Genomic DNA, 23677 nt, shown 5'->3' with positions numbered 1-23677 from the left:
CACATGATTAATAATTTAAACATTTCAGAAACCTAATGATGTTCTGTGACCCATAATACAAATAGCAAACAAATAGTCAAGTTTGTAATTTATGGCTATTTGCTTCTCTAAGTTGTATAATAATCTGGTATTTTAATCTTACAGCCATGACTCTAAACCTTCTGAAGTCCTCAACACATTGAGATCAAATCTGAGGAAGAAGTTTGAGTGTTTGTATGAGGGAATATCAAAGCAGGGAAACCCAACACTCCTGAATGAGATCTACACAGAGCTCTACATCACAGAGAGTGAAAGTGGAGAGATCAGTAATGAGCATGAGGTGAGACAGATTGAGACACAGTCCAGGAGAGCAGCAACAGAGGACACACCGATCAAATGCAGTGACATCTTTAGACCTTTACCTGGACAAGACAAACCCATCAGAACTGTGCTGACAAAGGGAGTCGCTGGCATTGGAAAAACAGTCTCTGTGCAGAAGTTCATCCTGGACTGGGCTGAAGGGAAAGAGAATCAGGACGTCCAGCTCATATTTCCACTTCCTTTCAGAGAGCTCAACTTGATGAAGGACAAAACACTCAGTCTTTCAGATCTTCTTCATGTCTTTTTCCCTGAAACAAAAGAAATGGAAATATCCAGTGATGAATATAAAGTGTTGTTCATCTTTGATGGTCTGGATGAGTGTCGTCTGTCTCTGGATTTTCAGAGCGATGTGAGGTTGTGTGATGTGACTGAATCAGCCTCAGTGGACGTGCTGCTGATGAACCTCATTGTGGGGAATCTGCTTCCCTCTGCTCTCATCTGGATCACCTCCAGACCAGCAGCAGCTGATCTCGTCCCCTCTGAGTGTGTCCATCGAGTGACAGAGGTACGAGGATTCAGTGAGCCACAGAAGGAGGAATACTTCAGGAAGAGAATCAGTGATCAGAGTCTGGCCGACAGGATCATCTCACACCTGAAGTCATCAAGGAGCCTCTTTATTATGTGTCACATCCCAGTGTTCTGCTGGATCTCAGCCACTGTTCTAGAGAAGATGTTGAGTGAAGCAGAGAGTGGAGAGATTCCCAAGACTCTCACTCAAATGTACACACACTTCCTAATCCTTCAGACCAACATCAAACACGAGAAGGACTATGAGAAGAAAGTGAAAGATGAAGACGTGATCATCAAACTGGGGAAACTGGCTTTTCAGCAGCTTGTGAAAGGCAACCTGATCTTCTATGAGGAAGACCTGAGAGAGTGTGGCATTGATGTGACAGAAGCATCAGTGTACTCAGGATTGTGCTCTCAGATCTTCAGAGAGGAGTTGGGCTTGTATCAGGGGAAAGTTTTCTGCTTTGTTCATCTGAGCATTCAGGAACATCTAGCAGCTCTATATGTGCACCTCTCCTTCACAAACAACAACACAAATGTGTTTGACCAAATTTTCAAACAGACTTTGCGATCTAAAGTTAAGGACTGGTTTCGACAAAATTCATCAGAAACTGTTTCATTATCTGAGCTGCATCAGGGAGCTGTGAATGAGGCTCTACAGAGTAAAAATGGACATCTGGATCTTTTCCTGTGGTTTCTTCTGGGTCTGTCAGTGGAGTCTCATCAGATTCTCCTACAAGGACTAATGAAACAGACAGGAAGCAGATCTGACAGTAATGAGGAAACCATTGAGTTCATCAAGATGAAGATCAGCACCATTGACTCTCCTGAGAAATCCATCAATCTGTTCCACTGTCTGAATGAACTGGGTGATCATTCACTAGTGGAGGAAATACAACAGTATATGACATCTGGAAGAATAAAGGAAGCCAAACTCTCTTCATCTCAGTGGTCAGCTGTAGTTTTTGTGTTGTTGACATCAGAGAAGATGCTGGATGTGTTTGATATTAATAATTTTGTTAAAAGAAACAGTAAAACTGAAAAACTAAAGGTTTTTCAGAAGCTGCTGCCTGTGATGAAAGAATCCAGATCAGTTCGGTAAGTATCACTTTGAACAATCACTTCACTATTAAAACATTAAGAAAATAAAAGTTCATGAATCTTCAGTGCTGCAGATGTTGTCCAGAGTTTAGTGGTCAGTATTTTGATGTGTTTTCTAAACCATGACAATGTAAAATTCCTTCAGACATTTAAACAAAGTCAGAGAATTTGCATATGAATAAATAATTCAGGTTCTCTTTCAAAAGGGAACTTGCACTGTGTCTTAACGCATTATAGGGGGAACTCCTCCGTGGGAACTGGTGTCTAAAACGCTATCAAATATGACATCACTACTAGTGCGGCCCGCAAACGCACAAGAGATGCCTAGAGAACAAGTCATCCTCTTTTCGTCTTCAGGGACTGTTTTGTTTGAAGCGCTATTCAAAGAACGTTTGTTTAGACAGACTTGTGTACATCCGCGTCATAGTTACCTGATAACACACTTGATTCGTGCGTTTTTGTTAGAGCATGCATGCCCAGTGCTTGAGAGTTCTGTCGGCACGCGTTGTGAGCGTTTCCCGCTGAGAAAGCTCCACTCTTGTTTGTCTCTCTTCTTGTGGGAAGAAAGGTTTTGGTTATGAGAGTGTTTTACTGATTAAGAATGTGTTGTCCCCCCACCCCCCAAGCTGCTCCATTGTTTTTGATGTTGTCCTACTGCAAGGCTACCTTGACAAATACCCTATTATGAGTATGTTGGCTTCCTCTCATTTAGAGAGTTTTTATTGAAACCTCTGCTCTACTGAGCTCCAGGTACTCGATGTCCTCAAGCATTGGCCTGTTAAGGCCACTTTGATATTCCCTGTGGTGAGTGTGTTGTTTCCTCTCACTTAGAGAGTCGTTTTGCTGAAGCCACCACTGCATTGAGCTCCAGGTGGTCAGTTCACCTGGGTGTTGTGTGAGCCAGCCTCCTTTCTTTAGAGTTGTTAGGCCGAAGTCTCCACTCCATTGAGCTCCAGGAAGGTCATAAGTGTGTGTGTGCCGGCCCTTTATTTGGGCCGCCCCGATATCCGGCCTAGGCTTGTACTTAGTAATATGTCTTTTTAGACAGAGTCGGTTCGGCTGTAGCTTTCTGCCTCCTAGCATGCAGTAGCTCAGAGTAGGCTACTCCTAGGAGAGCCTCTCCAGCTTAAGACTGGCAGCTAGTGTTCCTAGTACGCCTCCTCTCTTTGTGAGAGTTGTCCCCGGCTGGGGCCCGCCTTTTGCATTAGGCTATTAATGCGAGTAGCAGGCCTTACGGCCTCCTCAATTTGCCTAGGTTGAGCTGAGACTCCTTTTGATATTAGAGTATAAGCATTATGCTGAACTTCAGTTCCCTAGTGGTGTTAGGCACAGACAAATAGCCAGGTGCTGTAGGCTTTCGTTGAAAGCCTCCCCTGTGGTTGTCCTTGAATTATGCTACATAAGACACCTGCACAAAACAAAAATAGCAGATGGACTGAATGAAAATGCAAATTCACTCTCTAACAGTAGGTGGCGCTTGTGGAACAGCAGCTATATGACGTTTCCTTGGTTACCGCTGTACACAAACCAGCACTGCGCTTATAAAATAGGCTACTTATATGGAGATTGAAACTTTTCTGAAGACAGTTCCCTTCTAAGTTACATTCATATAAAACCCAATTTAATATTTATATTTTTCTTCCTATATTTCACAAACAGTGAGCTTGGCCTAGTACAGTTGCTCTGCTGGCACGTGTGTGTTCTTCTCTTTGTGTCCGTATTCAGCATGTGGCTGTGTTAACGTCCTGTTTACAGACTTCATAATATTTCCACACAAAGGACAGTTTGGGAAATGATTGCAAAGCAGTTTGTTTGCAAGTCCAGAATAGATATAGGCCAAAATAAAACTAATTAACCGTTCAGATTTATGGCCGGTGGACCATGCATAACTGTTTTTTATTATTGTTCAAATCATCCCCCGGGCCGGATTGGACACCTTTGTGGTCCATATTCAGCCCGAGGGCCTTGTGTTTGACACCTGTGTCCTAAAACATTTGATGTGTGGTTAACATCGCAGAGTCATACATTTTAATATTACTAGTCAGATGAACGTTTAAACATTTACCTGAACTTTAGCTTCAAGTTTATTTAAAATTCACATTTAATTTTACTGTCAGATGGACAATTAAACATTTACTTGATCTTTAGCTTAAAGTTGACTAAAACTTTAAATATAAAATTTTACTGAGATGAACAATTAAGATGCCAAGAATTGAAAGTTTTTGGAAAGCTATTTGATAGTGTTTAACTATTTATTATGCTATTTGATTTTTATCTCTCTACAGGTTGATTGATTGTGGTATCACATATGAAGGTTGTGCTGCTCTGACTTCAGCTCTGAGATCAAACCCCTCACACTTGAGACATCTGGATCTGTCTAGGAATAAACTAGGAGATTCAGTCTCGCTGCTCTCTGATGTACTACAGGATCCTCACTGTAAGCTGGAGATACTGTGGTAAGATCATATTTGACTCTCACACATGAATCACAATGTAAAGTATATTTGAAGTGTTCAGCCTCTTTCTGCTGCTGATTGAAAACGTGATCTGTTCCTCAGTAACGTGTTATGTCCCAGGGCGTAATTGTTTTTATTTTTCTTGTATGGAAATGTTTTGGTGTTTTTTTACTTTCTCTCTCCTCAATGCAAATGTAGCGTGGAGCAACAGGGAGTAAATCAATTACACTAGAAATACCAAAACGTTTAAGAAAAATGTATTAATGCTGACTACGCCACCCCTTTAAAATAAGGGGAACTGAATACATGATAGTATCAGACACACAGGTTCGTTACCATGAAGGGCAGAGACAATAGTTATCAGTTTACAAAATGTTTTTCATACTTTACTTGAATCAATTTTTTCTGGCGTGATTACTTGAGGAATCATTAGAATAATCGAACGATTACTCGATTACCAAAATAATTGTTAGCTACAGCCCTATTGACAATAGACATTTGACACTTAATAGAAAAATAAGTACAAAACAGACAGTAATGGGAAATAATTCAAATCAAACTAAACAAAAAACTAAATCAATAAAGAAAAACATACAATAGACACAAACAAATCATACAATGGCACAACCAAACAAGACTAAATACAAAGACAATATAAAAGGAACAACCAAACTCCAAAACCAAAGAAATCACATCCACACGCTTACATGAAACCGGTAATTCTTATGACTTGAGGGCCGGCCAGAGCACACAGTCCTGCACAGGCAGCGGTAAGATAGTCGGAGCAGCTACTGCCACACCCACTGGCTTCAGCGTTGAAAGAACAAAACAAAATAACAACAACAACAAAAATAACACACAACCAAACAGCAAAACAGCAGCGCCGTCTTAAGAGAGTTCATGCAGAAAACGATTGCCCCAGTATCCCCGTAAGAACAGCACGCTTGCACATTCTCAACTCAACAATCTTCCTATTAAAAACAAAGGAGTAAAGTGTATGTTGTTATGACCCATGGCTCCAAAAGGCCGCAACAAAGGAAGGGACACACACTGTTGTCAAATTTAACTCAAGGTTTATTAACAAAATGTAATGTAAACCAAATGAGTGCAACTGTAACGTCAGTAAAATCAGTTATGTAGAGTAAGGTGTGGGCATGGACTGTAATGTAGTGTAGCTCCAGTGTAAGTGTAGCAAAAGTAAACCAGCAAAGTCAACCAAAAGCCAGGTGAGCGTGATGAAACCACTCATGGAATCATGTTAGTGTACGCATATCCATTCCTCGGACTAATACGCTGTCACCAGTGTCAGACTGCAAACAGAATGGTAAAATGGACTCTAAATTTAAATGAATCTATAGCCCCCGTGTACCGCAAGATCTTAACAGGAACTTCTTCATCACTGCCCACAAGAGACACGTAGCCCCTGTAATGAAAGGAGAATATACAGATAAACAGTTAGTATTCACTTTTTTGCTTTACACAATTCTCATCATTATTGTAGGGAACTGAGGCCACAAAAGCAGCTGATTTAGGTAATCTTCCAGTTAAAAAGTTTCTAGTTTTAGTGTTGGTGCCAAACTTTGTCGTTTGAGCACTGTGCTGATTTGCTGTAGTTAACATTAGGAGATAAACTATAAAAGAGACAGAGCAAAGCGAGGAGCAGTAAGCAAGAGCATCCGAACAGTAGCAAAGCAGGAAGTAATGCAGGAAGCATTACTGTGTGTATTTCTTCAAAGCAGGAAGAAATACACACTTTCATACACAATCAACAATTCAGTCTCTTGACTTTAAACAGACTCAAGCTCAAAACAGTCTGAGAAATGAAGAACATGCTGGATTCATTCTTACTGTTCATCACATTCATCTCTCTGCATTTCAGACACTTTCTAAAATGTTTTTTAAATGTGTTTGTGTAAAGACACACACACACACACACACCCACTAATTGATACTCTATACATATTACAGATCTAAGTAACATAGTAAAACTAACCTATGTAGTGAGTTGTGTCACTTATTAAAACTATTCAAATTATTTTGCATAAGACAGACATTTAGTATAGTGCAAATAAGAGATATTATCTTTACTGATTGAATTATACTTTAGAATTTTTATGATCACATTGTGTGACATTTTAGATCTCAGTCTAGTGATCCGTCAAACATTAATTTGTGCTTTAAGTTTGTACTTTCTCTTTAATAATGGATTCACTGTTAAACTGATCTGTGCTGAACTGAGAGAGTGAAGAGTGTGTCTTTGTTCTCAACAGGTTGAGTTATATTGGCATCACAGATGAAGGTTGTGCTGCTCTGACTTCAGCTCTGAGATCAAACCCCTCACACCTGAGAGATCTGGATCTGACAGGGAATAAAATAGGAAAATCAGTGAATCTGCTGTCTTATGTACTACAGGATTCTCACTGTAAACTGGAGAAACTGTGGTAAGATCATATTTGACTCTCACACATGAATCACAATGTAAAGTATATTTGAAGTGTTCAGCCTCTTTCTGCTGCTGTGAGTTGCTGTGAAAACTCCAAATTTCCATAAACTTTAGTAATAATTACAATGTGTTTCAGTATGCAAGCTACACTGTCAGTTTTCTATACTAATGGAATTAAAACATCAAGGAAACAAACTGCAAGTTATGAAAAACATATTTAAATATGTAAAGGGAAACCCGTTAAAACAACTTCAATTGGCAGTAAGAACAATTAAGTAAAATTAAAAACAATTTTTTGTTGACAGCTAAATAAATGCTTTTTTAATAGTCATGCTCTGGCACCATCTAGCTGTCAGAAAAACTTCTCAGTTACGTATGTAACCCTCGTTCCCTGAAGAAGGGAACGGAGACGTACGTCAGTAGTGACCGACGAATTGGGATATCGCCAGAGAGCCCTATCAGCTTCGAGTGAATACAAAACAAGCCAATGGAATTGGCGTGCGATATTTGCATAATGCGCACCGCCCCCGTCAGGTGGGTATAAATACGGAAGCGGATGCAAACGCACTCTGTTTTTCGCTGAGGAGACAACCTTGAGTCTGCACTATAGCGAGGGCACAGGAACTGTGGCGACAGGATGTGCGTCTCCGTTCCTTCCTTCAGGGAACGAGGGTTACATATGTAACTGAGACGTTTCCTTTCAGTTGGTCACGTTCGACGTACGTCAGTAGTGACCGACGAATTGGGATCCCAAATAAAGTGCCACAGTTACTGACCCCTTCCAGTGCCCAGCATAAGCTCCAGCCACCCGGCACACCAGGGGGGCGGAGAAGGGGGCAAGCTTACACTGAGAGAGTCTAGAGCCGTTCCATAAAACCCACTACAGTAAAACTTAGACAACACTGGGGAAGCAAACCCGGAGGGGACGCTGCGGAGACCACAACCCACCCGTAGGGGAGGAATTTACTTGGAAGTTCACATATGGACTGGCCAAGGGCAGTACGCATATGGAGTCCCTGGGATGCTCCAGTCTAGAGATAGGGGGAGACTCATCTGACAGGTGACAGCAGAGCTGGCTCTGCTAAGGGAAAGACACGGGCTTACCGTGGGGAGTTAACCGTGGACAATACACATATGTTACCACTCACGTGGAGGGGTCACGACATATGGCACCCAGCCAAACATCAACGTCGGTGACGGATGTTTGGCCTGGCATCAGACACTCCCCAATGTCTGAGCCGCAAGGGGAGGCAGAGGAACTTGACAGGGTTCGCCAAGCGGGAAACTCTACTGGAGTAAATGGATGCACGTATCCAGCCCGGGGGCGGGAATAGCATTGCAAGCCGACACTACAACGGGTTCTTCGTGTTTACCCGCTACTGGAAGCGAGTACACGGGAAGATACCGGTTCCACACGAAGGCTATAAAATCTAGCGAACGTGTTGGGTGTCGCCCAGCCCGCAGCTCTACAGATACCTGTCAGCAAGGCGCCGTGCGCCAGCGGCCAGGAAGAGGGAACTCCTCTGGAGGAGTGAGCTCTCAACCCGAGCGGGCAAGGCATGCCTTGGGACTGATAAGCCAAGGCGATGGCGTCCACTATCCAGTGGGCCATCCTCTGCTTGGAGACAGCCTTTCCCTTCTTCTGGCCTCTGTAACAGACAAAGACCTGATCTGAGGTCCTAAGGCTTCGCGTTCTATCCACATACATGCGCAGAGTGTGGACGGGATAGAGCAAAGCTAGGGCTGGGTCTGCCTCCTCAGAAGGCAGCGCTTGCAGGTTCACTACCTGATCTCTGAAGGGAGTGGTAGGAACCTTGGGCACATATCCAGGCCGGGATCTCAGGATAACATGAGAGTCACCGGGCCTGAATTCCAGGCACAATTTTTGACCGAAAATGCGTGCAGGTCCCCTACCCTCTTAACCAAGGCCAATGCAACCAGAAGGACGGTCTTAAGGAACAGTACTTTTAACTCAACTGACTGCAAAGGATTGAAGGGATGACCCCGGAGAGATGAAAGTACCAGGGAGATCCCAAGAGGGTATAGAGGAAGGGCGAGGCGGATTTAATCTCCTTTGCCCCCTTTAGGAACCTGACGATCAGGTTGTGCTTCCCCAACGACTTACCTTCAACCGCATCGTGATGTGCGGCAATAACGGCAACATACACCTTGAGGGTGGAGGGAGACAGCCTTCGCTCCAAGCCCTCTTGCAGGAAGGAAAGCACAGACCTGACCAAACATGATCGGGGGTCCTCTCGGTGAGAAGAACACCATTCGACGAACAGGTTCCACTTCAACCCATAGAGGTTCCTTGTAGAAGGAGCTCTAGTGGAAGTGATAGTGTCTACAACCGCCTGGGGGAGATCACTTAGAACCTCCGCGTCCCATCCAGGGACCACACATGGAGTTTCCACAGGTCGGGACGCGGTTGCCAGAGGGTGCCCCGTCTCTGAGTCAGAAGGTCTTTCCTCAGAGGAATGGGCCAATGAGGTGCTGTCGCGAGGAGCGTCAGATCCGAAAACCAGGTCCGAGTAGGCCAATACGGAGCCACTAACAAGACCTGCTCCTCATCCTCCCTGACTTTGCACAGGAGCTGTGCGAGAAGGCTCACTGGGGGAAACACATATTTGCGTAGGCCTCGGGGCCAGCTGTGTGCCAGAGCATCTGTGCCGAGTGTGCCCTCGGTCAGGGAATAGAACAACTGGCAGTGGGCAGTGTTTGGGGAGGCAAACAGATCTATCTGTGGGGCCCTGAAACGCTGCCAAATCAGCTGGACCACCTGGGGATGGAGTCTCCATTTGCTCAGAAACGGAGGCTGCCATGAGAGCTTGTCGGCTGCATGGTTGAGCATGCCTGGGACATGAATGGCACGAAGCGACCTCAGATGCTTCTGACTCCATAACAAGAGATGGCGGGCGAGTTGCGACATGCGACGGGAGCGTAGACCACCCTGATGGTTGATGTACGCAACGGCTGCAGTGCTGTCCGAGTGGACCAGTACGTGCTTGTCTGTCAACAGCTCCTTGAAGCGGCCCAGTGCAAGATGTACTGCTAGCAACTTGAGGCAATTGACATGCCAATGCAGTTGAGGCCCCGTCTACAGACCCGATACTGCATGCCCGTTGTACGTGGCTCCCCACCCGGTGGCAGAAGCATCTGTGTTCACCACAGCATGCCTGGACACTTGTTCGAGGGGAACTTCTGCCCGCAGGAATGAAGGGTCCGACCACTGAGTGAGGGTGCGGTGGCAGTTCGGTGTCACGGGGACACGGAACGTACCGTGTTGCCACGCCCATCTCGGGACCCGGCCGTGGAGCCAGTGCTGAAGCGGCCTCAAATGAAGCAATCTGAGTGGCGTGACTGCAGCTGCGGATGCCATATGCCCCAGGAGCCTCTTAAAAAGATTCAGTGGGGCCGCTATCCTGCGCTTGAGTGTACTCAGGCAGTTCAACACTGACTGGACGCGCTTCTCGGTGAGGCGAGCTGTCCGGGTGACCGAGTCCAGTTCCATACCGAGATAAGAGATCCTCTGCCCGGGGGCGAGTTTGCTCTTGTCCCAGTTGACCCGAAGACCCAACCGGCTGAGGTGAGCTAACACCATGTCCCTGTGGTCGCACAACTGCTCTCCTCAGCTGGCCAGAATGAGCCAGTCGTCGAGGTAGTTGAGGATGCGAACACCCTGTTCCTTGAGCGAACAATGGCCGCCTCCGCAACCTTCGTAAAGACGCGCGGCGACAGGGCCAGTCCGAAGGGTAGGACTTTGTACTGATATGCCCGACCCTCAAATGCAAACCGTAGGAAGGGTCTGCGTCGAGACAGAATCAAGACATGAAAGTAGTCCTTTAGGTCAATCGCTGCAAACCAATCCTGGGGACGGATGCATTCGAAAATGCGCTTCTGCGTAAGCATCTTGAACGGCAGCCTGTGAAGGGATCGATTCAGGACACGCAGATCCAGGATTGGCCGTAACCCACTGCCTTTCTTGGGTATAATGAAGTAGGAGCTGTAAAACCCTGACTTCATATTGGCTGGAGGGACCGTCTCGGTTGCATCCTTCGCCAGGAGGACAGCAATCTCCACGCGGAGAACAGGTGCATTGTCCAGGGACACGCGAGTGTAATGGACCCCCCTGAACACAGGGGGACGCTGGGCGAATTGAATCGCATAGCCGAGTCTAAGGGTACGAATGAGCCAGCGGGACGAGCTGGGAAGTGCTAGCCATGATCCCAGACTCCGAGCCAGTGGGACCAAAGGCACCACAGACGTACCCGACGTGGGGCAGCGAGGCAGAGTGCTGGGACCCGACTCGGACAGCATAGCGGCCCGAAGTGGGGTCGGACTCTGCGAGGTGACAGTGTGTATAGGAGACAGCACATGGGAGGCGGCCTCGACAAACACACTGGGACCTGCTGGCGAAGTGAGAGGGGGCTGAGAGTCTAGTCAAGGAACGAGAGTCTAGACCTCAACACTGAGATAGTCATGTTCCCGCAATGAGAACATGAACTATCCACAAAAGCTGCCTCAGCATGCTGAACGTCCAGGCATGTGACACAGCGATTGTGACCATCAGCGGGGACCAGGGAACGACCGCATCCAGTAAAGCACAGATGAAATGACATCTTGAAAAAGACGCAGGGTTCGTCTGTGAAGCTCTTTTAGAAAGGGGGAAATTCAGCTCTGTTCTTTGTGCTGAGGCACGCAGGGAACAGCCGCGATGTGAACGCAGGTACACGCCTGACAGTACACACGCAAAGGAACCGGCCCAAATCGCAAACCAGCAGGGCAGAAAAATGCTGTGATAACAGCAGTTGAGAGCAAACAAGCTCAAAGGCTCCTCAGGAACTCGCGGCCTCGCTGTAGTGTGCTGTAACACCAACACTCTGACCAGAAAGCTCTTCAAAGTCTTGAGAAACACACTCTCAGTCTTGACAGCAGGAACAGAAGTTGGCTCCGAAGCGAAAGACAGAGTGCATTTGCATCCGCTTCCGTATTTATACCCATCTGACGGGGGCGGTGCACATTATGCAAATATCGCACGCCAATTCCATTGGCTTGTTTTTATTCACTCAAAGCTGATAGGGATCTCTGGCGATATCCCAATTCGTCGGTCACTACTGACGTATGTCAAACGTGACCGACTGAAAGGGAACTATAACACACAGCTGAATTGGCTTTCTAAATGTGTGACAAAATTACAGCACGATAAATAAAAAAAATGCATGGTTGATTCAACCAAATTTGGGTCAAATATGGACAAATTCAACCGTTGGGTTACTTTTTTTTTTTTTTTAAATAAAAAACCCAAATCTGGGTTGAAACAACTCAACATTTTTTTAGAGTGAAGAAGGCTTAGGTAAACTTATGAAAATAAATCAATAATTCTCCAAATTAGCTAATTTTAGACTAATAGGTATTGTTTTTAAAGTACCTGAATCACACGACAGCTTGTAATGCTGAACAGGAATGTTTATTTCTCATTAAACCATGCATAAAAACGTTTTGATTATTAATGTGTATATGACTTGCTTATGAATTTATTGCTTTGTCAAGACTAAATAAGAAATTAAAATGTTACAAAATTACATACTTTCTTTTTTCTTGGCATTTTTTTTCTGTTCCAGAAGGATAGTTTGGTTTTGCAGCCGTAGCCATGTCAAGACGCATATTATTATCTGCCGCACTGCATGATGTCGGAGTCCAAAACAGTTACTGAATAAATATTAATCATTATTAAAAATATTTACACATGACTCCGCAAATGTTTAGTAGACACTGCACATATATTTGCATGTTGTGAAGAAATATTTACATTGTGATGAGCAAGGGGGTCCCTGGTGGTTCGGGCGCCATACACAACTTGTGTAGTTTGTGTATAGGGAGGATCGGCTCTGCTCCTCAGTAACATGATACCACAGGACTGAGAGTCACACTGAAATACACACTTTTTACACAGAATCAATGTTTCAATCATTTGACTTTAAGCAGATTCAAGCTCAACACAACTGAGAAATGAAGAACATGCTGGATTCATTCTTACTGTTCATCACGTTTATCTTTCTGCATTGACTTTCTAAAGTATTGTTTTTAATTTGGTAAAATCACACGCACACACACACACACACAGGTTTGTTTTGCTATCAAAGTGAGGATATTCTATAGGCATAATGGTTTTTATACTGTACAAACTGTACATTCTATCCCCCTACACTACCCCTACCCCCAAACCTACCCATCACAGAAAACATTCTGCATTTTTACACTTTTAATAAAACATTGTTTAGTATGTTTTTAAAGCTATTTTAAATACGAGGACTCATGAAATGTACTCATATTTCATGTTTACGTCATAATACCAGTGTAATACCCATGTCATTATACAAATTTGTGTCCTCATAAATCACGAAAACAAGAACACACACACACACACACACACACAAACACACACACACACACACACAGCTCTGTGACATTTTAGATCTCAGTGATTTCTCACACATATTGATTTAAGTTTGTACTTTCTCTTTAATAATGGATTCACTGCTAAACTGATCTGATCTGATCTGAGAGAGTGAAGAGTGTGTCTTTGTTCTCTACAGGTTGATTGATTGTGGCATCACAGATGAAGGTTGTGCTGCTCTGACTTCAGCTCTCAGATCAAACCCCTCACACCTGAGAGAACTGGATCTGTCTTGGAATAAACTAGGAAATTCAGGAGTCACGCTGCTGTCTGCTGTACTGGAGGATCCTCACTGTAAACTGGAGAAACTGTGGTAAGATCATCTCTCTGATATTCACACGTCTTTGTTCTCAGTAAAATGTGTCCTTTAATGTAAATTCTAAAACTAAAATCAACTTGTAAAATAAATGCTCACTAAACACACCAAATCTCAGCACAAATGATGATTAATACTCCTTCACCTGCTCTTTTTATTTCCATCTTATTTTCTTCTTGTTCTGAAATCATATGAGCTCATTGTGTTCTCATAGATGTCATAAAGCATGGAATGAATTTAACTGTGAAATACAGTGTAGAGCTGTAGCCTGGAGGTAAATGGGTGATGATCTGGAGGAACATGATCTCAATGCATGTGAAGGCAATAGTTCTTACTTTGTACATTAGGACACTGAATATCTCTATTGAGTTCACCACATTTCTATTCAGTTTATAAGCTGCCAGACCAAACATGACACAATAATGTTTTTGATCACAAGAGTTAATAAATGATATGTAATAGAAACATGTGGATCCTGTGAAACAAATGTCCTCCTGTAGGAGTGTATTAGAGGTGCAAGAGACAGAACCATCCTTATATCACCATGAAACAAAATCTCACATTCAACTCTGTGTGTCTGTTCAGTCCTGAAGCACATGACAGTTTCAGTATGTGGCAATGCTTGTCATTAGGGCTGGGCAATATGGCAAAAAAATAAAATCTCGTTTTTTTTCAGAACGATAGACCGATTCACGATTTCGATTATTATTATTATTATTATTATTATTTTTTACTGTTTAACTAGTCAACTTAAAAACTACAATATGATTCAAGTAACATTTTCTTTATTAACAATCTGGTTAAAAAAAGTTCCATTACAAGTGCACCACACATGAAGTGATCAACATGGTGTAAATGTAAAACAATTTGTTGAATATCTTTGCGGAAAATATGCCTGAAATAAATAACACCAGTAATAGGCTATTATTAACAGCAAATGCTTTGTAAAAACAGAAAACAACAGCAGCTTTCAGCCTGTCACCATCATGTAAACATGAAATATCAAACATACAGTAGTAGTCCTTTACAGGTTTTTGCATTCCATTGCGCTATTTGTCGTATTGTTTTTATGTTTGGCGCACTCCTATGTTGTGACTTGCAGCGTCTCACCCATGAAACGGCATTCTAAAAACACGGCGGTCAAGTTAAAAAAAGTTCAACTCACGTTTAATAACTTTTTTCTCATTCCACTGCCTGCGTCTCATTTTTATAACGCAATAACTCATTTCTGAATGAACAGCCGCTTAAGAATAGTTATGTGTTCTAAGTTCATAGAGCGTCACATGAGAGCAGTTAATCAGGCGCGCCGGCGCCATCATGTGGTCGGATCATTTTCTTCTCCTAACGGTTATCATTGCTGTATTGTCAACATGTCTAATTGTAACGCTTGCTAACATTTTTATTCAAAATCGCGATATCTCGATTTCAGCCCTACTCGTCATTATATCTCCTCTCCTGATCTGAGAACAGAGTGAATAACAAACTACAGACACCTGAACTACAATTCAAACTGTGTCATTGTTCTCTACAGGTTGAGGGATTGTGATGTTACAGATGAAGGTTGTGCTGCTCTGACTTCAGCTCTGAGATCAAACCCCTCACATCTGAGAGTACTGAATCTGTCTGGCAATAAACTAGGACAATCAGGAAAGAAGTTGCTCTCTGATCTGAAGGATGATCCACATTATAAACTGGATACATTATACTATTGTAAGTATATTTTTATTTAAAGCCTTTAAATCGACTCAAGTTCAGTAATAGCCTCATATGTGTGTAACTGGAGAATATAAGATAATAATTCAGCTCCATTTTAGTCTGTGTCAAGTGTTTTTGATAAGAGTTTAATTCTGTGATGTGAATATGATCTATGAATATATGAATATTTTCATCTCATACAGTGTCTCTGTGTGTAAGTGATTAAGAGAGAGTTGTTGATCATTTACTGTTATTAAAGAGTTAGTTCACCCAAAAATGAAATTTCTGTCATTAATTACTCACCCTCATGTCGTTCCACACCCGTAAGACCTTTGTTCATCTTCAGAACACAAATTAAGATATTTTGATGAAATCCGAGAGGTTTTTTATACTCCATTGAAAGCAACGAAATTACCACATTCAAGGTCTAGAAAATAGTAAAAACATTGTTAAAATAGTCAACATGACTACAGTGGTTCAACCTTAATGTTATGAAGCGACGAGAATACTTTTTGTGCGCAAAAACGAAACAAAAAAATGACTTTGTTCAACAAATCTTTCTCTCCCCTGTCATTCTGCTACGCTATTTACGTTGCAGAGCTTCAGTGTTTACGTCTGAATGCCAACTGAAAAAGTATTCTCGTCGCTTCATAACATTAAGGTTGAACCACTGTAGTCATGTTGACTATTTTAAAGGATAGTTCACCCAAAAATGAAAATTTGATGTTTATCTGCTTACCCCAAAGCATCCAAGATGTAGGTAACTTTGTTTCTTCAGTAGAACACAAATGATGATTTTTAACTCCAAACATTGCAGTCTGTCAGTCATATAATGCATTGAAACGGTAACACTATCTAATCAAATCCAAATTAAACCCTGTGGCTGTGGGGGTAAGCAGATAAACATCAAATTTTCATTTTTGGGTGAACTACCCGTTTAACCATGTTTTTACTACTTTTTTAGACCTTGAATGTGGTAATTCCGTTGCTTCCAATGGAGGATAAAAAACCTCTCAGATTTCATCAAAAATATCTTAATTTGTGTTCTGTAGATGAACGAAGGTCTTACGGGTGTGGAACGACATGAGGGTGAGTAATTAATGACAGAAATTTTATTTTCGAGTGAACTAACCCTTTAATCTATTAGCAGTTTCTCATTCATATCTCTGGCTGTGTTTTTTCTGAAATGATCTCCTGATGTGATGTGACAGCAGTAATGTCTCATACTCATATTTGACTGTCTGTGTGTTTTAGTGTTGGACTCTCAGTATTTAGACGTCAGTTCAGTTTCCTCAGGATCAGCTGATGGTGAATAAGGAGCCGCTACAGAGATGAAGACACAGAGACACACAGCGATCACACTGACATGTGTGCTTGAATTTTATAGTAATGCTCATGAAAATGAATAGCAACTTTGAATTGTTTCAAATTGGTGAGATATTGATTATAATGTAGATGGTGTAACACTCAAAATACACTGCAAACCATTAAAGCAAAGTAAAAAAAAAAACAAGCCATAGACAGATTTATTGTGCAATACAGACAGTGTTGGGAAAAGTTTTTACAAGTTTTATTAAAGAGTCTGACTACAGAAGAGACAGATTTTTAAATCTTTAAAAGTAAATTTGTCTACCAGAAGAGGGTAAAAAATATTATGCACATAATTTCACTGAACATTTATTTCTGTAAAATATTTGTATTATTTATCTATTTCTATTTCTATATATCTATATCTATTTATGTGATGATCTATTAAACGTTTTCATCAAAATCTTCACATTCTTTTACTGGTTTCTTGTTTTTTTCCTCCTGCCTCTGAACAGTTACTGCATCTGAACAATTACTGACTGCAATATGTTGACACTTATTCCTCTTGATGGAAAGTATTTCTAAAGCCAACAACAAAAAGCAGTGATGATGAGAGTCACTCTTGCTTAATTCGTCACTTTATATTATAAGGAAAATAACTGCCTTTCAAACAAACTTAACAGGAATTTTGAAATTAAATGAAATATTTTTACTGTCCATTTGCATGGAAATTTGTCTTTACTTCAGGACACTCTCAATACTTACACTAAAACTACTTAATTTCCTCAAAATATAGTCTCTGCATAGACTTCTTATAGATACAGTCTGTCACAGTCACCGTCCGTCTCACCTTCCCCAGACTCCACTTCCCAGCAGTTCCTCACCTGCACTCCATCTGCAATCACTGATCACCAACAGCTGTCACTCATCATCTGCACCACTCAAAAGGCCCTCACACACTTCACTCAGGGTCTGGTCTCGTCTATGGATTACACAACGTCTTACATACCTGAACTCACCTAAGTTTCCCGATTCCTCTACCATTCGTCTCGCTTTGTCTGTTCTCCATTCCCCGTGGATCCTTCACCTGCAAAAGACAACATCTGTTATTTCATCAGCTAAGTGACCATCTAAGTGCTTGCTCATTTACAGGTGCTGGTCATATAATTAGAATATCATCAAAAAGTTGATTTATTTCACTAATTCCACTCAAAAAGTGAAACTTGTATATTATATTCATTCATTACACACAGACTGATATATTTCAAATGTTTATTTCTTTTAATTTTGATGATTATAACTGACAACTAAGGAAAATCCCAAATTCAGTATCTCAGAAAATTAGAATATTGTGAAAAGGTTCAATATTGAAGACACCTGGTGCCACACTCTAATCAGCTAATTAACTCAAAACACCTGCAAAGGCCTTTAAATGGTCCCTCAGTCTAGTTCTGTAGGCTATACAATCATGGGGAAGACTTCTGACTTGACAGTTGTCCAAAAGACGACCATTGACACCTTGCACAAGGAGGGCAAGACACAAAAGGTCATTGCAAAAGAGGCTGGCTGTTCACAGAGCTCTGTGTCCAAGCACATTAATAGAGAGGCGAAGGGAAGGAAAAGATGTCAAGTCAAGTCACCTTTATTTATATAGCGCTTTTTACAATGTAGATTGTGTCAAAGCAGCTTTACATTGATAACTGGTACATTATTTGGCTGCACAGCAGCTCTTAAAAGAATAGTGTCAATGCAGGCAGATCAAAGCACTGTTGAATATCAAATGTCAAGTCAAATGTCAAGTGTCCCCAACTAAGCAAGCCAAAGGCGACAGGGGCAAGGAACCTGGAGAAAAAAACCTTGGGAGAAACCAGGCTTAGTCGGGGGGCCAGTTCTCCTCTGGCCAACAGTGCTTTGTTACAATTCAGGTAGCTATCATAAGTCCGACAGGATCGCAACATTCAAAGTATTTATTCCAGTTCCATCCAATTGAGGATCGTATTCCTCACGGCGGTATGGACGGTTGTTGAGGAACTGTGTCGTGGCTGTCGTGTCGATGAGGCCCTCACAGTGGATTATCTAGTTGACTCAATCTCTGCTGATACTTCAGGACTGCGTTGTGGTCGTGTCAAGGCGCAGGTCCTTGGTCTCACCTGGATACAGCCCGGATCCGGTTGACTACGATGAACCTCGGGATAACCAGAAAGACTAATATTAGCGTAGATGCCATTCTTCTTCTGATGTAACGAGTACATCAGGCATTATAGGAAATGTTCCCGGTTCCGGCTGACCTATGCAGCCTAATAATCCTTTAACAGATTTGAAAATATAAAATGGTAATGTGTATGCCAGGTTAAAGAAATGCGTTTTTAGTCTAGATTTAAACTGACAGAGTGTGTCTGCTTCCTGAACAATGCTAGGAAGATTGTTCCAGAGTTTAGGTGTCAAATAGGAGAAGGATCTACCGCCTGCGGTTGATTTTGATATTCTAGGTATTATCAGCTGGCCTGAATTCTGAGATTGCAATAGACGTGAAGGACTATAATGAATTAGGAGCTCGCTCAGGTACTGGGGAGCTAAACCATTTAGTGCTTTGTAAGTAATTAGCAAGATTTTAAAATCTATACGATGTTTAACAGGAAGCCAATGCAGTGTTGACAGAACTGGGCTAATATGGTCATACTTCCTAGTTCTAGTAAGAACTCTAGCTGCTGCATTTTGTACGAGCTGTAGTTTATTTATCAGGCGAGCAGAACAACCACCCAGTAAAGCGTTACAGTAATCTAGCCTTGAGGTCATGAACGCATGAACTAACTGTTATGCTCTCAATGAAAAATGCAGATGTCGTAGTTTAGATATATTTTTAAGATGGAAGAATGCGGTTTTACAGATGCTAGTAACATGGCCTTCAAATGAAAGATTGGTATCGAAGAGCACACCCAGGTTCCTAAGTGACGACGAAGACTTAACAGAGCAGCCATCAAGTGTTAGACAGTATTCTAGCCTTATTACGTGAAGAAGTTTTTGGTCCAAAAATTAGAATCTCTGTTTTTTCTGAATTTAGTAGTAGGAAATTACTGGTCATCCAATTTTTTTATATCAGCTATGCATTCTGTTAATTTTGTGAATTGGTAAGTTTCGTCAGGGCGCGAAGAAATATAGAGCTGAGTATCATCAGCGTAACAGTGAAAACTAACGCCATGCTTCCTAATGATATCTCCCAAGGGTAGCATGTACAGAGTGAACAGCAACGGTCCTAGTACTGAGCCTTGCGGTACTCCATATTGAACTTGTGATCGATATGACATCTCTTCGTTTACTACTACAAACTGATAACCATGACAACGCAATTCCACTAATGCCAACATAATTTTCGAGTCTATTTAAAAGAATATTGTGATCAATAGTGTCAAATGCAGCACTAAGATCCAGTAACACTAATAGAGAGATACAACCACGATCTGATGATAAGAGCAAATCATTAGTAACTCTAATGAGAGCAGTCTCAGTACTATGGTACGGTCTAAATCCTGACTGGAAATCCTCACAGATACTATTTCTTTCTAAAAAGGAACATAGTTGTGATGATACTACCTTTTCTAGTATTTTTGACAGAAAAGTGAGATTTGAGATCGGCCTGTAATTGACTAATTCTCTAGGATCAAGTTGTGGTTTTTTTAATAAGAGGTTTAATAATAGCCAGCTTAAAAGTTTTTGGTATGTGTCCTAGTGATAAAGATGAATTGACGATATTAAGAAGAGGATCTATAACCTCTGGAAGCATTTCTTTCAATAGCTTAGTCGGTATAGGGTCTAACATACATGTTGTTGATTTTGATGATTTAACAAGTTTACACAATTCTTCCTCTCCTAAAGCAGTAAATGAATTGAATTTTTCCTCAGGGACACTACAATGCACTATCTGATGCGATACTGTAATAGACGGTTGCATGGTTATAATTTTTTCTCTAATATTATCAATCTTGCAAGTAAAGAAGTTCATAAAGTCATTACTGCTGTGCTCTTTGGAAACATCAGAAGTTGAAGCTTTATTTCTTGTTAATTTAGTCACTGTATCAAATAAATACCTAGGGTTGTGTTTATTTTCTTCTAAAAGTTTTGAAAAATAAGCAGATCTAGCAGATTTTAAGGCCTTTCTGTACTCAATCATTCTCTCTCTCCACGAAATGCGAAATACTTCTAGTTTTGTTTTCTTCCAGCTGCGCTCCATTTTTCTGGCTGCTAACTTTAGGGCCCGAGTGTGCTCATTGTACCATGGCATTGGATTCATTTCCTTAATCTTTTTTAAGCGCAAAGGAGCAACTGAGTCTAATGTGCTGGAAAAGACAGAGGCAATAGTTTCTGTTACAACATCGAGGTCTTCTAAGCTTTCTGGTATGCTAAGGCGATGAAACTGATCAGGAAGATTATTTATAAAGCAATCTTTAGTGGTAGAAGTGATGGTTCTACCATATTTATGGCATGGAGGCAGTTTAGCCGCCTTGACTAAATGTAGCATACACGAGACTAGATAATGATCTGAGATGTCGTCACTCTGCTGCAGAATTTCAACAGCATCAATATCGATTCCATGTGACAATATTAGATCTAAAGTATGATTACGACAATGAGTGGGTCCTGGCACATGTTGTCTAACACCAATAGAGTTTAGAATATCTGCAAATGCCAATCCTAATGCGTCTTTTTTATTATCTACATGGATATTAAAATCACCAACAACAAGGACTTTATCTGCAGCTAATACTAACTCTGACAGAAAATCAGCAAATTCTTTGATAAAGTCTGTATGTGTAATGAAGGGTCGGCAGAGTGGGGATCCATTTGCAGCTTTATTAGAACAATCACCAAAGCAGACAGGGGCAAAGGCAAAGACATAAACAGGGACAGGCAATGGTCGAGGCAGGCGGCAGACAAACGGTGTCGAGTCACAGGCAGAGATCAGGGCAGGCGGCAAGCAAACACTATCCAGTACACAGGCAGAGATCAGGGCAGGCAGCAAAGAATCACAGAGAATAAATAATCCAACGGTAACAGAGAAACAGTCCACAAGAAAGCGCTCAGTAATGATCACCGGGGTAAATCAAGACTTTGCGGTGTGTGTGTGTGAGTGTGTGGCTTAAATAGTGTGAGTGTGATGAGGTGCAGGTGTGTGCGCAATCAGTCCCAGAAATTAGGGCCTATGGGAAACGTAGTCCAAATGGGAAACAGTCAGTATTCAGGTGATGGCTCCCTCCGGTGGTGCGGAGGAGGAGGCGCGGGAGCCACATTCGTGACAGAATGGTGTCCTGGTGGCCTGTATACAGTAGCCAGCACAAATGTCAACCTACATAATGTTACGTAAAGTACCATCACTTCGAAGGAATTATATTTGAAAGACTTTTGACTAATACTGTAAATATTACTACAGATTACAGCAACACCTCCCCCTTTGCCTTTCTGACGGGCATTGTGTCAATAATCATAAACTTGAGGACTAGACTCATTTAAAGTAATGTAATCGTCCAGTTTTAGCCAAGTTTCTGTCAAACACAGCACATCTAGATTATTATCTTTGATAATATCATTAACAATAAGTGATTTTGAAGAAAGGGATCTAATATTTAACAACCCGAGTTTTATCATTTGTTTAGCATTATTATCTCTATTTTTTATTTGTTGAACATCAATTAAATTTTTACCATTAAATGGGTTTGGAAGTTTTTTTGTTTTTACTAATTCGGGGTACAGACACAGTCTCTATTTGAAAATATCTAGGTGTAAGAGTTTCTATGTATTGGGAATTATCTGAATTTTCTGACTTCTGTAACGTGAGGCAGCTAGCAGACGGTCGGTTTAGCCAGTCTGTCTGCTTCCTGACTTGGGCCCCAGTTTGTCATGTTTCACTTCTAAGACTATGTGCCATATTACTAGAAAGAAGAGCAGCACCATCCCGGGAGGGATGAATACCATCTCTTTTCAACAGGTCAGGTCTGCCCCAAAAACTTTTCCAATTGTCTATGAAACCTATATTATTTTGCGGACACCACTTAGACAGCCAGCCATTGAGTGATGATAATCTGCTAACTATCTCATCACTCCGACGAACAGGAAGGGGGCCAGAGCAAATTACTTCTCCTGACATTGTACTTGCGAGTTCACACACCTCTTTAATGTTAATTTTAGTGATCTCTGACTGGCGAAGTCGAACATCATTAGTGCCGACGTGAATAATAATCTTACAGTATTTACGATTAGCATTAGCCAGCACTTTTAAATTTGCTTTGATGTCAGGTGCTCTGGCTCCCGGCAAACATGTGACTATGGTGGCTGGTGTCTCTATTTTCACGTTCCGTGTAATAGAATCGCCAATAACTAGGGCACTTTCAACAGGATTCTCAGTGGGTGTATCACTGAGTGGGGAGAACCTGTTTGATGTTCTTATTGGAACGGAAGAGTGGTGTTTGACTCACCGTGTTTGTAGACTGATCCGACTTACCACAGCTGTTTGAAGAATGCGTTGAAAAAGGAGCGCGCGAGAGACTGTTAACAAGTTAACAAGCTAGCGCTGCAAATGCAAATGCGTTGTAACAGCGATTTAGATTCAAAGATTACAAGCTAGCGACGTCAGATTAGTGTGGTAGGCAATATTAAATATAAGGTAATAAAAAAAAAAAAAAAAAAAAAAGCAACAATGAATAAAAGTAAGAGATTCAAAACAAAGCTATACGGAGTTATACGGAGTTACAGACGCAAACCAATCTGAGCAGCGAGGCAAACAGGAGCAATCGAGCCAATCAAGGTAACGCTAAACCAGTCCAGTTCCAGTTAATCTGGATTATTCTGAGGGTGATGTGGTAGAAAAAAAAGTGTACAAGCAATAGGGATAACCGCACCCTAGAGAGGATTTTGAAACAAAACCCATTCAAAAATGTGGGGGAGATTCACAAAGAGTGGACTGCAGCTGGAGTCAGTGCTTCAAGAACCACTACGCACAGACGTATGCAAGACATGGGTTTCAGCTGTCGCATTCCTTG

General features: G+C 41.8%; 1 protein-coding gene and 1 long non-coding RNA gene across 3 annotated transcripts in view; one reads left to right on the top strand and one right to left on the bottom strand.

The window, feature by feature from the left end:
* The window catches only part of LOC127495151 (NACHT, LRR and PYD domains-containing protein 12-like), a 105442-nt gene that overhangs the window by 7004 nt on the left and 74761 nt on the right, over positions 1 to 23677 (top strand). The window contains exons 7-10 of the mRNA XM_051861755.1: positions 145 to 1968; positions 4257 to 4427; positions 6698 to 6868; positions 13467 to 13640. Of these exons, the coding sequence (XP_051717715.1) occupies positions 145 to 1968; positions 4257 to 4427; positions 6698 to 6868; positions 13467 to 13640 (2340 nt within the window). The remainder of the gene's footprint in view (positions 1 to 144; positions 1969 to 4256; positions 4428 to 6697; positions 6869 to 13466; positions 13641 to 23677) is intronic.
* LOC127495220 (uncharacterized) overlaps positions 1 to 23677 on the bottom strand; it is a 70419-nt gene that overhangs the window by 25847 nt on the left and 20895 nt on the right. Inside the window, exon 3 of one of the 2 annotated variants that reach the window (XR_007925086.1) lies at positions 774 to 952. The exons of the other annotated variant lie outside the window; for it this stretch is intronic. This is a non-coding gene — a long non-coding RNA (uncharacterized LOC127495220). Of the gene's footprint in view, positions 1 to 773; positions 953 to 23677 lie in introns of those variants that run through there. 2 annotated transcript variants of the gene reach the window in all.

This window comes from Ctenopharyngodon idella, chromosome 15, assembly GCF_019924925.1.
Source record: "Ctenopharyngodon idella isolate HZGC_01 chromosome 15, HZGC01, whole genome shotgun sequence".
Classification (NCBI taxonomy): domain Eukaryota; kingdom Metazoa; phylum Chordata; class Actinopteri; order Cypriniformes; family Xenocyprididae; genus Ctenopharyngodon; species Ctenopharyngodon idella.
This window is presented reverse-complemented; position numbering and strand designations above follow the sequence as displayed.